We start from the raw sequence: 14,139 nt of genomic DNA on the forward strand, positions 1-14,139 counted from the left end.
ATGTGGACATGTGTCAAACGTTGCTTCTTTAACGTTCGATGGCCATTTTGTCTCTGCACCCTGATGCACTTACATTTTCCTTTGCCTTGCAGACCATTATAAAATGGTTTTCCTATCCACAGCCTTTGCAGATCTGCCCAATGGCAAGACATTTACCTTCATGTGGAAACACATATCCACACCTGAAGCACAACTTATTTTCTTGTGGAGAAATCACTCTGTGTCCCTCAGCCTTGTGCTTTGGCTTACTTTTCACGTTCATGACTGGCTAGCTCTGGGCACCTCTGACTTTCATGTCAGCAGCTTGTTGATCAGCACGCTCCTCAGCTCTGGCTGCCATAAGAACTCGCTCCAGGCTAAGCTTCTCTCGGCATTCATTGTCCGAACGAATCTGACGGGCATCGTCAGTCACTCTGAGGCGTATAGCTTCCTCATCATTAAATTAATTGAACTTGGTGTTTGAGTGTATCCGGTCGCTCAAATTCATCGATGGTCTCACCAGCTTTGTCGTTTTTTGACTGAAGATGTACCTTTCCTCTGGGTGCCTAGTTTTCAGAAATCCCAAGTTTGGTAGGTTTCCCTGAGTAGTGGCTGAGCTAGCGCTCAAATTCAGAAGCTACCCAATTTCAGTGTGTTTATTTTCAGGGGAAGGGGGGGGGTCCAAATTTGTTTCTTTAGGAAAACTTTGTGGGATCTACACAAATGACCCCTTGTTGAATTCAGATGCTTGTCTACTTTTCTGAATGTTATAGCTTTTCAGGCTCACACCTGTTTTCACTACAAATTGCTAGCAGGTTGAAACCACATAAATGTGGAATAATAGACTACCTCTTAGAAAGGAAAAAACGTATTTATGCTACTCTGCTTGTTTCAGGAATATGTGATACTAGCACTGTAAACCTTTTGTTGCCCTTTCAGGGTGAAACAATGAGTTTTTGACCCCGCCTCCCCAAAAACGAATTTTAGCTGTGCTTGCCCTCTATAGGAATCCTTCACCCCTGGCTATCTTTAGAATTCCCAAGGTATTGGAAAGGACACTCATTTGGTGTGGATACCTTATGTGGATGAAAATAATTATGACTGCATAAGCGCAAAGTATCCCAAATATCAAGAAAAGGACTCTGCACTTGGGGCAGAAAAGCACAGGCAGCTAAGCGGTTAGTGACGGTTGTATGTCTTGCGGGGGGGGTCGGGTCCATGGCAGCAAATCACCTTTGAAAGTTGGCCCCTTAGGACTGGAAAATACTTTTTGCAATTTAACTATGGCTTAATTTAGAGGAATGCAGTGATTATTAATATATTAGAAGGAACATCATTGGGTCCCATCTGATTGCTGAGGTATTTTGAACAACTTTTCTTTATTGTGGTGGAAGCACTTTTAAATAATGAATTGATTTCACAGAGAAGTTTGGTGATTAGGGGACACAACCTACTAGACAGACGGGCACCACACATTCCCAAAACCTTTAATTATCTATATATTGCACACTTTCTCTCTTGCATGCGCACACTAACATTCCCACAAACACCCATACTAGTACTTGATACAAAATTACAGGATGTAAAGCCCCCCTCATGCCCCCTTGATTCTGCAGGTCTTTGAATCAAGGGCAACAACAAACTGCACTGGAAACAGAACTCACTATGCATGCCTGGGCATCTTTGGGGAGTATGTAATGCTCTTCGCCTTAGTGACACATCCTTCCTTACTATTTGTAAGCTGTCAGAAGTGTTCTTTCTGGGAAACGTCTGTAGTGTATACCTGTTCTGAGTCCGGGTCACTACTGCTTCCTCAACCCAGACTTTGTGATGGTGGCAGTAGATTAGGCACACTGGGCTTTTATCTGTTCTCCTGTGGAGAAACGGTCTACTGGTTCTCCGGTTAAATGTTTATCTATTACCCACAACAAAAGCTGGTTACCTTAAGAACCCTGCTTTGCTTGCCTTGCGTATGCTATCCGAAATGGTGTTTATTTAAAAACATAAACATTCTCTATCATGTTAGTGTTGAAAACGTCAGCTTCTCCATGGTTCCCCACACCAAAAACGAGCTGTACATGGTGGGTGGGGTAGACCTCTATCCCATTTCTTTTAGTTTTTTTTTTTTTTTTTACCGTCCAAAGCAGTTTCCCCAGCGAGTCTCTTCCCCCCCCCCCCCCCAACACCCTCCCCCCCCCTCACTAATATTGATATGCTGACTGTTTGAGAATGTAGCACTTGCCACCAAAAATAAGGTCTCCTGACCTCTTTCTTGTTCTATCTGTAGTTCCGTTTTTGGGGTTCCTGAACTGGTAGGCCTGAGCATGTGCAGCATAGACCTTTTTTCTTTTAAATGTCTCAAAATAGGAGGGTACATGAATATCTTTTATGTTGTGGTCAAGTCCCTAATGATCATTTCTGTAATGGGGATTGGTAAGTTAGCAACGGCTTTGGGCGACCTCTTCAATGTGACTCTGCCACTGTAAAATTTTGGCCATGATTCGGAGATTGAGAGGTATGTGCCCCATAGGGTTAGTTACCATTGGGACTCCCTTTTAAGTGCTTGCACACTACATCCGCTCTCGCTTGGAACTCTGACAATGTTTTTGGTTCATAAACTGTCTTACCCTTCTACCTGTGGAAGGACCCTTGGTCACCATTGCCTTTTAAGAACAGCATCTTCAGGTCCGCGTGAAGACCATGGCTTTTGTTTGGGTGAAGGGTGGTAATTAAAACTCAACAGCTCAGGCTTTTACCCACATGTTTTCCAGCATGGTGCCACGGGTTGGACCAATACCTGGTTTAAGTCACAAACTCTTGTTTCTGTATCATTTTTGGGTCTCGTGTAGGCAGCGCTTGCTCGGTCTCTTTGAGACATGCTGTGTCTATTTTATGGGCTTTCAGTACGCCTATCACTTAAGATTCATTCCAGGACTCTCGTAATCATAAAAATGTTACTAGACCTGTAGGTCTAGTAACTTGAATTATCTACTCGACCTAACTGTAATAAATGTGCTTGACCCGTCAACTGGTCTCAAATTGTGTGACCGTAGGCCAATATTTTGTCTTGTGGAGCTGCCTTTTTCTTGATCACATAAGAGCACCTTGAAATATGCAAATTCACTATTTGTGCTGTACAAAAAAAACGTTTTATTTACTAGACTAAATGTATGCTCGATGTATGACAAGAATCGAGCCCATATATAGGGTACACATGATCCCTGGCTTGCCTCTTAGTTCATTAATAGCATTGTCATCTGGGCAGCATAAATATATTGCTAAAGCATGATGTGGTAGTGCACTGTCATTTACAGATAGCATATTTTCCATTAAAATGGCCACAAAATGTTCCCAATAAAATGTAGTTTTACTAATAGTGCACAAACAATGTTTGGAAATTTGGTTTCAGCAAAAATATTTAAAATTACCAAGTAAAGTGTTTTGATCCTATAATAATTTTTTCACCACAGAATTACAAAATGGGTCTTCATAACTAGTGAAATATATTTTAAATGTTTGAACAGTTCAAATAACTATTTCATTGTTAGAAAAAAGCCAGACATCTTACAGACTTTCATTTCACATGCTTTGCACAGTTCAATTGTCACACAGTTCACTTTACAAAATCCTATAACTTCAGTCACAGAAAATTAAATGTAGGAAGACAAACTGACTTTTGACCTCTGTCTCTGACAGCCAGCAACGGTGAGAAGATAAGATTTCAAGGTATCTTTGTTGCTTTTTCACTTTGTGAGCAATGAAGATGCCTTTAAATATTATCTTGTCACATTTGCTTTGTTTTCAGAGACCAAGGTCAAAAGTCAGGTTGTCTTCTTACGTTTTACGTCTTGTTCTGTGACTGAAGTTAGAGGATTTCATTACAAGACCGGAGGTTACCATTATGCATAATCTTTTATTTGCCACTCCTGAGCAGCCCCTTTATAGAATTTCAACCATAACAATCAAGAACTGGAATTATAAAGTCAATAAAGTCTCTGCATAGAACACTCAGCCTCTTTTAAGCGCTGCTCCTGATCAGATAAGTACATGTTTATTTAAGGCTTCAATTTAACGGTTGGTTTTAAATGTAGGATATATAATGGAATTCTAGGTTGATAGAATGTTAGTGTATTAGACAAGCTTCTGATTTTTAGTAGCGTAATATCTGGTTATTTATTAGTTATCAAAATGCTTAACATGCTGCGTGTATTCGAGGAGTCTTAAATAGCTAGATGGGTCAGAAATCTGTGGTGTATAACGAGTTTTTTTAACAGACTGATTGAGGAGGCGTAATTAGTTTGGAAACTGATCGCGGGTTACCATGTCAGTTTCCCGGTGAATTAGACGGTCTCGTGCAGACTGAGTACGCGTGCAGCGGCAGGAAGCTCGATTGTCTCTTTTTTGACCTCGCGAGGTGTCTTAGTAAAGGCACTGACGTTTAGGAGAGCTAAAGGATTGCTCCAGGAATGGCGTGACTGTACAGTGAGGTCACAGCATCTATGTTGAAGAGGATTGGCCACCGAACTCTCGCGTGAGAATGGTTCCCTTAGATTGGTTTAAAAATATTGAAAGTAAAGTAAATACGAGAGCATGAACGCGATAGCTTATTAATAAAAAAAAATTAAAACTAACCACTGATCACCTGTCCGAGACCAGAGGAAAAGCTTAGGAGAGCAGTTACTTGGATAATTTAGGAAGTGCTTTAGTTTGTGATAATTTCTTTTTATTAAATAATGGCTACAGAGGAAGCTAGTGTTAGTCAGCAGGTAGTTGAGAGTAGAGTTAATGAGGAGATTATAAGGAGACTGATCCATTCTGAGATGATAATCTCAATAAGAGTTGGTTGAGATTGTAATGGACAAGAAAAGGAAGAAGAATAGATGTTGTTATAAGCTCTTGTAGAGTTCATGGCGGCCCCAGCAACAGGGCGTCCCAACGCTAAGGCTGACAGAAGCAGACCGGCGAGGAAGCTAAAGGTTGAAGAAAAGCCAAGTCTTAGTCATTTTCCTGATAACCCAGTGGCATTGCGTGCTGGGGGCAGCAAGTGGAATGGAGTTCCAAAGGGCAGGTGCTGGTGCCAGTGCCCTGAACGAGGGCCCCCGGGACATACAGTGAGCATACCTCGCAGACCCAGGCCAAACAGGATCTTATGTGTAATACATAGTCTTAAAATAGAATCTCTGCTGTATAGGTAACCAGCGGAGCCAGGAAAGAAGGTCTGAGGCATGGCAATTCTTAGTGCAAAGAGTGTGCGGGCAGCTGTTTCTTGTGCCTGTTGAAGTCTTTAGGTTACAGCTTTATTAACGTCAAGTAGTAACCCATTGCAGTAATCTAGTCAAGACAGCACAACAGATTGGACAATTATCTGTCGTGGGTGTGTAAAAAAAATAAAAAAATAAAAATCCCAAAATTGGTTTCAGGCCACGTAAGAGACCAAAGCAAGTACCCACCACTGTCTTAGCGTGCCCCTCAAACGAAAGGGAGCCGTCCACCACGACTCCTAGATTCTTAACAACGGGTTTTGGTTGGGGGTGGGGGGGGTGGGTTCCAAGGGCCGCGAGCCACCATTGATTGCCCCAAAGATGGGTGTCTGCCCTCTAGGAGCACCTGACTTGGTGGAATTCAGTTGCAAGCAGTCATCAGCCATCCATTTAGAGATGGCCCTAAGGTCGTCTTGGAATTTCGCCTGATCTTGCTTAGTCGTTGGAAAAAGTGAACACCAGCTGGGTATCATCAGCTTGTGATATAATGGCAATGTTCCGGGCTTTGGCCAGGAGGGCCAGAGGGTGGACATAAATATTAACTAGAGTGGGGCCCAGGGCCGACCCCTGTAGAATACAACAGCAGAGCGGGTGGATACTGGAGGTCAAAGGGGGAGCAGAGACCTGAAAAGACCAATCGGCCAGTAAGAACGTGAACAAGGACCGGACCTTGCCATTGACCCTGATCTCCTCTAGCCGATGTAACAGGATCCTATGGGAAACTGTGTCAAAGGCCGCGCTAAGATCTAGCAAGATCAGTGCAGAGGTTCTACCCTCATCCAAGGCGGAACATAGCTGCTCTGAGACTGCAAGTAGTGCAGATTCGGTGCTATATCTGGGGCGGAAACCGTTTTGCGACCTATCTAGAATCAAATGTGCTACCAGGTATTGGGTCAAGATGGGGTTGACATAGGACTCTACGATTTTAGCAAGGTATGGGAGTAAAGATATTGGACGAATGTTTTCAGGTAGTGACGCATCCAGTGTAGGTTTTTAACAGGGAATTAACTGAGGAAGACTTTTGGTCTTTCTCTGAGGAAGCAAACTAAAGGAGGAAAGAAAGACCAACAAAAAGAGCTAGGAAAACTAAGCACATGTGAAGGATGGATTTAACTCCATTAAGAAGAGTGGTGCCTTTGGTGGCACGCAAAAGAAAGGTGTCCTTGGTGGCACGCAGGATTGCTCCAATGAGGAGTATAATATGGAATTAGATGAGAGAAATGAGACGAGGGGTGAAAAAAATGTATGATGAGTATGTATTTGATGTGCATCATGAGGATGACTTGAACGACTATCTTGAGAATGATCAAGTCTCTACATCTAGGGTAATATTAAAGGACCTATCAAGAGAGGAAATGTTTAGCCCTTACGAATTAAGGCACCCTTGAAGTGCGGATTAGTGGCCACTGGATCATGTGGCTAAGTTCATCAGGCATTGGGTCAGGAAGCCTTTAGAAAGAGAGGTGAGGGGTGTTTTAAGAGCGAGTGCTCAAGGCCTCAGATTGACAAGATATGCCATACTCCTAATCTGGACCCAGATTTAATTTCTTACTTATTTAAGTTGGGTAAGGATCCGTGGAAAGGATTAGAACTGTCATTGAAACAGTGTCATGACCATTTGTTAGATATGTTAGTTTCATTGGCAAAAAGTACGGACTTGGTGGAAAAGGCATACATAAATGGAGAGCAGGTTGATGTGCAATTGTTGCGCGGATAGACCCAGAGAGCGATGGTCTTCTTGGGCAATGCTAACTCTGGATTGTTGTCAGACAGGAGGAAAACAGTTTTGATAAAGATAAATTCAATGCTGGGGGATATAGCTAATAATGACCCTATTGATGAACAGAAGGGATTACTTTTTGGAGAAGGATTTAAGTCTTGGGAAACATGTTTCTACCTTTTAGAGTGCTGGAAAAGGCGCAAACAAACATGAGGAAGGTATTTGGTGGTGATTTTGGTAGGGCCTGGGACCATATGCTGCCCGAGGCTTTCAGAGGTCCCAATACAATTTTTACAGTGGAGGAACAGGAAGGGGATTTCGAGGTTCATCAAGCTTCTTCCTTCAAAGAGGAAGATTCCCCGGGACGAGGGGTGGAAAAGGAAGATGTCAGTCAGGTTCGGGATCTCAAGGTGACAATGCAGAAAAATACTGGGTCTTCCCTATGAAAAGTAGGAGGATGTTTACGGTTAGAAGCATGGCAGAAGATTACATGGGATCCTTGGGTTTTAGATGTTGCTCAAGGATTTGGAATAGAATTTTATTCAAAGGCCAATTCAAATTGTGGAACCAAAGGAATTGGTTCTGAGTCGAACAGGTAGATATGGTGGATTTAGAAGTGAAGGAGATGTTGGAAAATGAAGCAATATGTATGGTAGAGGAACATTTGCTGATTTTTGTAATCACTTTGTTTTTGGTGGAAAGGCAAATGTTGGAGACTGGTGATAAATTTGAGAAGTCTAAATTGTACCTTAGTTTACAGACATTTCAAAATGGAAGGAATTTATCTTCTGAGGGATATGTTGTAGTCCAAAGATTGGTTGGTGAAGTTGGACTTGAAAGATGCCCACTTCACTGTACCAATGAGGGAAAGCTGTCCAATTTCTTCAGAACAGGTGGAGAAGCCAATTGTACTAATTTCTATGTCTACCATTTGGCCTCTCTTCAGCACCTTGATGCTCCACAAAGTTGATGCGTGTAGTAGTAGCATACTTCAAAGAGAGGTTTCCTTATGATTGTGTATTTAGACGATATTTTAATGATCCCAAGTAAAGCTGATTATAATACCAGCACAGACCTTGGATATCCTTGGGTTCACTATAGATACGGTTGGAGAGGTGCTAAGGTTACCAGAGAGGAAGGTGAAAATGATAAAATTAAAAAAAGAGGCGTTGAGAGTGCTACAGAAGATGTCTTTGACATTAAAAGGTTTGGCCAGGATTATTTCCATCTTCAATTCAAGCAATTTTCTCGGATCCACTGCATTATCGAGCCTTGCAAAGGGTGAAAGCAGATGCATTGACAGGTAAGTTAGAGGGCTCCGGACGTAGGTGCACCTCTGGTTCTCTTGTCTTGTCCTGGGTGGCTGGATGCAGGGGTGACTTTTGAGGTCAGATTTCACCTTACCGGGCCACTTGCAGTTTGGGGGGGTGCTCCGTGCAGAGGCTGCAGGCGACATAGGGGAGTCCTGGTGGGGTCAGCCCATGGTGCACTCTGAGCGCTGGGGGCCATCCGGCCATCCAAATTCAGACTACTGACCTTAGGGTGCCTACACCCTTGGTGTGCTCACCCCACGTAGGGGAGTGGGCACAATCCCTAATCCTGATTGGAGAGTGCCTGCCATCTGCACGATGGCAGGCACCTAAGAGTGGGCTTCATCTCGCCTCCCCCACCTGAGGGGTGGGGTTGGTGGAGGTAGGGCTGGCTAATTGTTTCCCGCCTGTGTTCCTGCTAAAAAGGAGGGGAGACGGGAAGGGGGCCTGCTCCTGATAGCAGGAGAGACTGGGGGTCGCATTACAAAGGCGGCAAGTCCTCTGAAGCTTCCCTGCCACAGATGGCTCTTCCTGGCATGGGGTACTAGTTTGCATTTTTCCTGATTACTTTATAAGCTGTAGCACCCCACTTCTGCTTCCTGTTGTCTGTCGATTGCTGTATGTGCCTTGCATCAGTGGTAAGGCCTTTATTGACTTATTTGTCTGAATTTGTGCCATGGTATTTTTACAGGAGCTTTCCTCAAAACGACTTCTCGCCTCTCTCCAGGAGGAAGCAGCAGCTGTGCCAGGCAGCACACTCTTGGTCGTAGTTTGGATACGGGCGGGGCGTTGGGGGTTATCACGGGGAGAGCATGCCGAAACTTGTTTCAACACCCACCTCTGTCCTTCCATCCACTCCTTGTCCTACAACAAACACCTTCCTCCATCGGTCTATTCACCCTTCCACTGTCCTTCGAACACCGAACTCCCTTCATTGGTCCACCCACGCACTGTCCTTCCAACAACTATCCACATCCGTCCTCCCATTTACCCACCCACTGTCTTTCCAGCACCCACCTCCGTCCATCTTTCCAGCACCCACCTCCGTCCATCTTTTTACATGCAGGTGTATAATATGCAAATATAGATATGTACCTAATGGATATTAAAGATCGGTGAGATGCATGCACTAGATTTGCTCCATAATATACATTTAAATACACAGATCAACAATGTAACTAAACACACTCGTGCACAAGTAGTATCCTGGGACATCCTAAATGGGATAATACTAGGTATCACACTCATTTCAGATTAATGCAAAGTCTGTATATCTTCAACGGGGTAAATGTATGCATTTTCAGGATGGCTGAATCTGCTAGAATCTTGCTAGACTTAATATTCATTTTGCTGTCTTTGCTTGAATGTGTAAGTTCGAACTGCTGTCTAGCTGTACCCTGATTTAAAGGGCTTTGTTCTTTCACATAATTAAACTACGTAAATAATTATCAGAGAAACTAATTTGATGTACTCATTGATTTGTGTCCTTCACTGACCAATATTAAAGTACAAAAATGCCACTGATATGGGTAATTAATTTAGAATTGGGGCTGTTTTTCACCTTTTTGTTTATTTTTGTTTTAGGCTGTGAAAATGGTAAAAGAAACAGGATATTATGACCTCCTGGGTGTGAAACCCAACGCCTCCCAAGAGGAACTCAAAAAGGCTTACAGAAAGCTGGCACTAAAATATCACCCAGACAAAAATCCCAACGAAGGTGAAAAGGTAATTATAATTTGCTTCAAATATGTGGTTTGCTTTTAGTGTACAATATTTATGAATGTTACTCACCCCTACACGTTTGTTCTGTAAAATATGCATCCTACACCTAATGCAATCCTTAAAAATGTAACTTCGCAAATTCCTGTTTTTTTTTTTTTTTCTTCAATCTTGCCCGGTATAGCAGGAAAGAAAGTATCTGAATATTCGGCTTAAATATTTCACAGACGTGGTGGTAGTTTTTCACCTCTGGCATACACCTTTGAACATGAGTTGCTTACAGGCATTCCCCCACCCCGTCCCATAAATAATATTGGTGTGCACGGAGAAATGAAAACACTTGGACAAGACTTGGGCCTTGATTCAGTGCCTTCTGAAGCAGTAGGAACCCAGTCCGTAGAATTCTTAAGCAGGCAAGCTACAAACCCACAGTATACTGGGACTAAGGTTGCATCTAAATTGTCACTCTTCACCTTAATCCGCCCCTTACTACCTGTCCTCTGACTGGAAAATACCATGTACTTCAGTCTGTAAAGGAAAGGTGTGCTTATATATATTCCTGCAAAATCGTATACCAGTCAGGGATGCTTGGAAGGGGCCTACTTTTGTCGTGTAGTTCCTAGGACCCCCCCAGGACCTGCACGTTTTTGATTACCTAAACTGAGGGTTTGGTGTGCAGACACTCTGGGCACCCCCACAGGATGAGTCAGCCGTTAGACCAGCTAGCTCTACGGTGCCACTACCACCCCCTGTATTCTACAGAGGTGTATGTAGTTTCTGGCAACCACTGAACACGACAACCCCGATTCCTCGGGTATCGTGGAAAAAATACAGAATCTTTTGCTCAGTCACTCGTGCTTGCTTTTCTCAGAATACATAGAATGACGATTGGAGCAGTTAAATAATTATTTATCGGTCAAGCGTCAGTCTAGTGCGAAACATGTGAGCTGCGACAGACAGGAGCTGACTAATGTAATCGCTAGTACCAATATCGTATAAAGTAGATCTATTTCTATCATAGTGCTAATGAGATGAATAAAAGCACATTACATAAAACAATAGTATTGGCATACTCCTACGATGTGTAGCCTACCTAACCGTGCCTAGCCTAGAGGTGTAGGTGGTACAAAAGGGGGTGGTGATGGACGGAGCATCTGAACCAATCAAAAATACACACCCAGTCAACAGATCTGGGTTTAATCCATCACCGTTCTTTAGCCCACTCTGCCACCCCAGTTCAGACATGGCCATATGCAAATCAGTCTGACCCTGTGCCTCATGGGAACAGTCCAGCCCGAACTGCCAAGCCATGCCTTCCCTGGACCGGAAACAAGCTTCAGAGGACCGGTTTCTGGCATTTCAGCAGTCTTCAGCCTGGCTTGCTTGAATCCAGTGGCAAAGTGACCAAGGGACTCACATCTGAGCATACCCTGCCAACTTATGGCGAACAAAGCGGTACAAAAGGGGTGTAGGGGAAGCATGTATGTGTAAGTGCTAGGATATGTCCTAATGGAGGCAAGAATTCCCAGGCAAGTGCTAACCCTCACCTGATGCTTCTGAATGAAGGACCCAGTCTCTGCGCCGTGGATGGCACCATGCAAGGGATGTCAGATCTCTGCTTGTCGAAGGATCAATAGGCAGAGCCTCGTCTCCGCTTGGAAGGAAATTCTCCTCTCTAGTAAGGGGTAGTGAGAGTCTTTTGTGGTCACTCCAGGGATTTTCTAGAATCGATATGTTTTAAAAACATTTGCTAATCCTTTTCTAAACCAACATTATCATATACAGCTGGCTGGTGGCCATGAATGAAAAAAGTGGTAACCCTTGTACAGAATAAATCTACTGTGCCTGGGGACATGTTTGTGTACGTCGGGTACAGGTATTAAGATATGGTCCCAAGAGCCTGATGTCGGAGAGACCAAAGTACGCTACTGGGTAAAAGCTCACCTGTGTAAAACCCCTATGTTGTCTGGATGGGACGCAATGTATGTAATTATTATGTACATGATAGAACTAACCTAAAGGACATGACACTTTAAAGTGTAAACTTGACATAATTAGTGGCAGGAAGGCCCCTATTTATGAAATAGTAAGCAGGCTTATTGTGATGAATAGCCTTTGTTCTGCTTGGAAAACATGTGCTGTTCAGCCTTGTACCTTTTTTAAAAAAAAACATTTTTATTCCACTTCCTCCTTGTAAGTTCTGCATTTTTTTCTTTGAAAAAGCTAATTTTACTGTTGGTGATCAGAGCTTGACTTTAAATAGAAATGCTCCCCGATTCTGAGTGCAGCTTGCTTTGACCCCTGGAAGCTGGCAGTGTCACACAATTCCTTTCCCACAAAAAGACTAGCACCAAAACAGCTCATGGACCCCACCTCAATGAAGTCATTAGTAGTGTCATCCAGATCTTGGGTGGGTTGAAGTCCAATGTGTACTGACGCTAGTCACTACTGTCTAGTTTGGACATTGTCCAAAGTCACAGGGATTACAACCAGTTTAGCGTCTAATTTGTGCTTCTCCCAACAGAACAGATTGTTGTGACTGTGAACCCACTTTTTGCATTGTGATTTTACTGCATGTTATCGTTTCTATGTCTAGTGGTGTTTATTCTATACTTTGCCAGATACAGCATGTACACAAAATGGTAATTATGTGTGCTATTGCACGTCCAGACTATCTAAAGTATGTTATCAATGAAGAACAACAAATGTGCCCCATGATCCGATTGTAGGGTTTAATTGTAGAAGTATAAAGCATTGTAAGATTTTAGTTTTTCTCATTTCTCGTTGATTAACTAAGCTTTACATTTTAGTTCAAACAGATTTCGCAAGCTTATGAAGTGCTGTCTGATGCAAAGAAAAGAGGTTTATATGACAAAGGCGGGGAACAGGCCATAAAAGAAGGTGGCATGGGTACAGGTGGCTTTGGCTCACCCATGGACATCTTTGACATGTTCTTCGGAGGTGGCGGACGAATGCAACGGGAAAGGAGAGGTAATTGCAATTAATTTTGTTGTTACTACTACTTTATTGGAAACCAGTTGATTTTTACATCCTGTGCTGGACTTGGGAAAAGTCTACTTGATACACGCAACGAAAGCTAAATTGGTGATCTGTAGTGAAGGTAAGCTTGCAGTTGTATCCATGTTGCTTTGGAACAGGAGCTTAATACAGTTCACTGGTGTATTTCTCTGATCAAAGGGTATTTTAAAATGTAAGTCCTAGTACCAGAGCAGCGTTCAGTTTTGCTAGAATGTTTACGCTGTCAGCCATAAGCAAGCAAACACTCCCTTGATAAACTTTAAACCTTTAAACGTGCATGGTGACTGTAGTGTGATAATATTTTGATCTATAGTAGTGCCAAAAATGATGGCAATCAGTTTCCACAGTGGCTGATATTTTCTGTGGGTAGTGTAGATCAAGATGATGTTCGTTCTATCCCTCCTTGCAAATATTTGAAGTTGGTAATTTGAGAGTAAGCTTATCAGGATTGAGAACTTTATTTTTTATTTTTTACATTGTATGAACTGTACTTTTTTATTTTAACAGGAAAGAATGTTGTTCATCAATTGTCTGTATCACTGGAAGATTTGTATAATGGTGCAACAAGAAAATTGGCTCTGCAAAAGAACACAATTTGTGATAAATGTGAAGGTATGTAATGATGATGGTTCTATTTTGGTTACATTTGATTCAAGGAAACCTACATTCAAAATGTGACTATATTAAAAATAGTCTCTTTTAATGCTATGCTTCTTAAAGCCCATTTAAAAGCCTTTTTTTAGTGGCCCTATCCCAGTAACGTGACACAAATGCATGCTTTTATTCAGAGGATCACGTTTTTTTTCTTTTGCTTAGCAACACAATTAATTTAGCCTTTACTTTTGGGGGCTCCACAAACTGTTATCCAATTGATGCAGAATAGTTGGCCGTACAAAATGTTAGAACGCAGCAGTGGAAATCCTCCATTCCTTCTTGCGATATCCCCTTTCCCCCAAGATTAGTACCCCTGTGTCTGAGTAGTGTAATGATGAACTGATTGTACGCATTTGCTGTTGACCTCGTTCTTTTAGGATTGGCTGAACGCCGTTCTGCTATGACTTGGAGCCTAAGATTGCTCCCTAATATAGCCATAAGCAATATTTTTGACCTG

General features: G+C 42.6%; 1 protein-coding gene across 1 annotated transcript in view; it reads left to right on the forward strand.

Moving 5' to 3' along the window:
* DNAJA1 (DnaJ heat shock protein family (Hsp40) member A1) overlaps positions 1 to 14,139 on the forward strand; it is a 122,457-nt gene that overhangs the window by 24,450 nt on the left and 83,868 nt on the right. The window contains exons 2-4 of the mRNA XM_086961691.1: positions 9,855 to 9,995; positions 12,800 to 12,980; positions 13,536 to 13,640. Coding sequence (XP_086817817.1) covers positions 9,864 to 9,995; positions 12,800 to 12,980; positions 13,536 to 13,640 — 418 coding nt within the window. The 5' untranslated portion in view covers positions 9,855 to 9,863. The remainder of the gene's footprint in view (positions 1 to 9,854; positions 9,996 to 12,799; positions 12,981 to 13,535; positions 13,641 to 14,139) is intronic.

The sequence above is a fragment of the Lissotriton vulgaris genome, chromosome 3_1 (genome assembly GCF_964263255.1).
Source record: "Lissotriton vulgaris chromosome 3_1, aLisVul1.2, whole genome shotgun sequence".
Lineage (NCBI taxonomy): Eukaryota > Metazoa > Chordata > Amphibia > Caudata > Salamandridae > Lissotriton > Lissotriton vulgaris.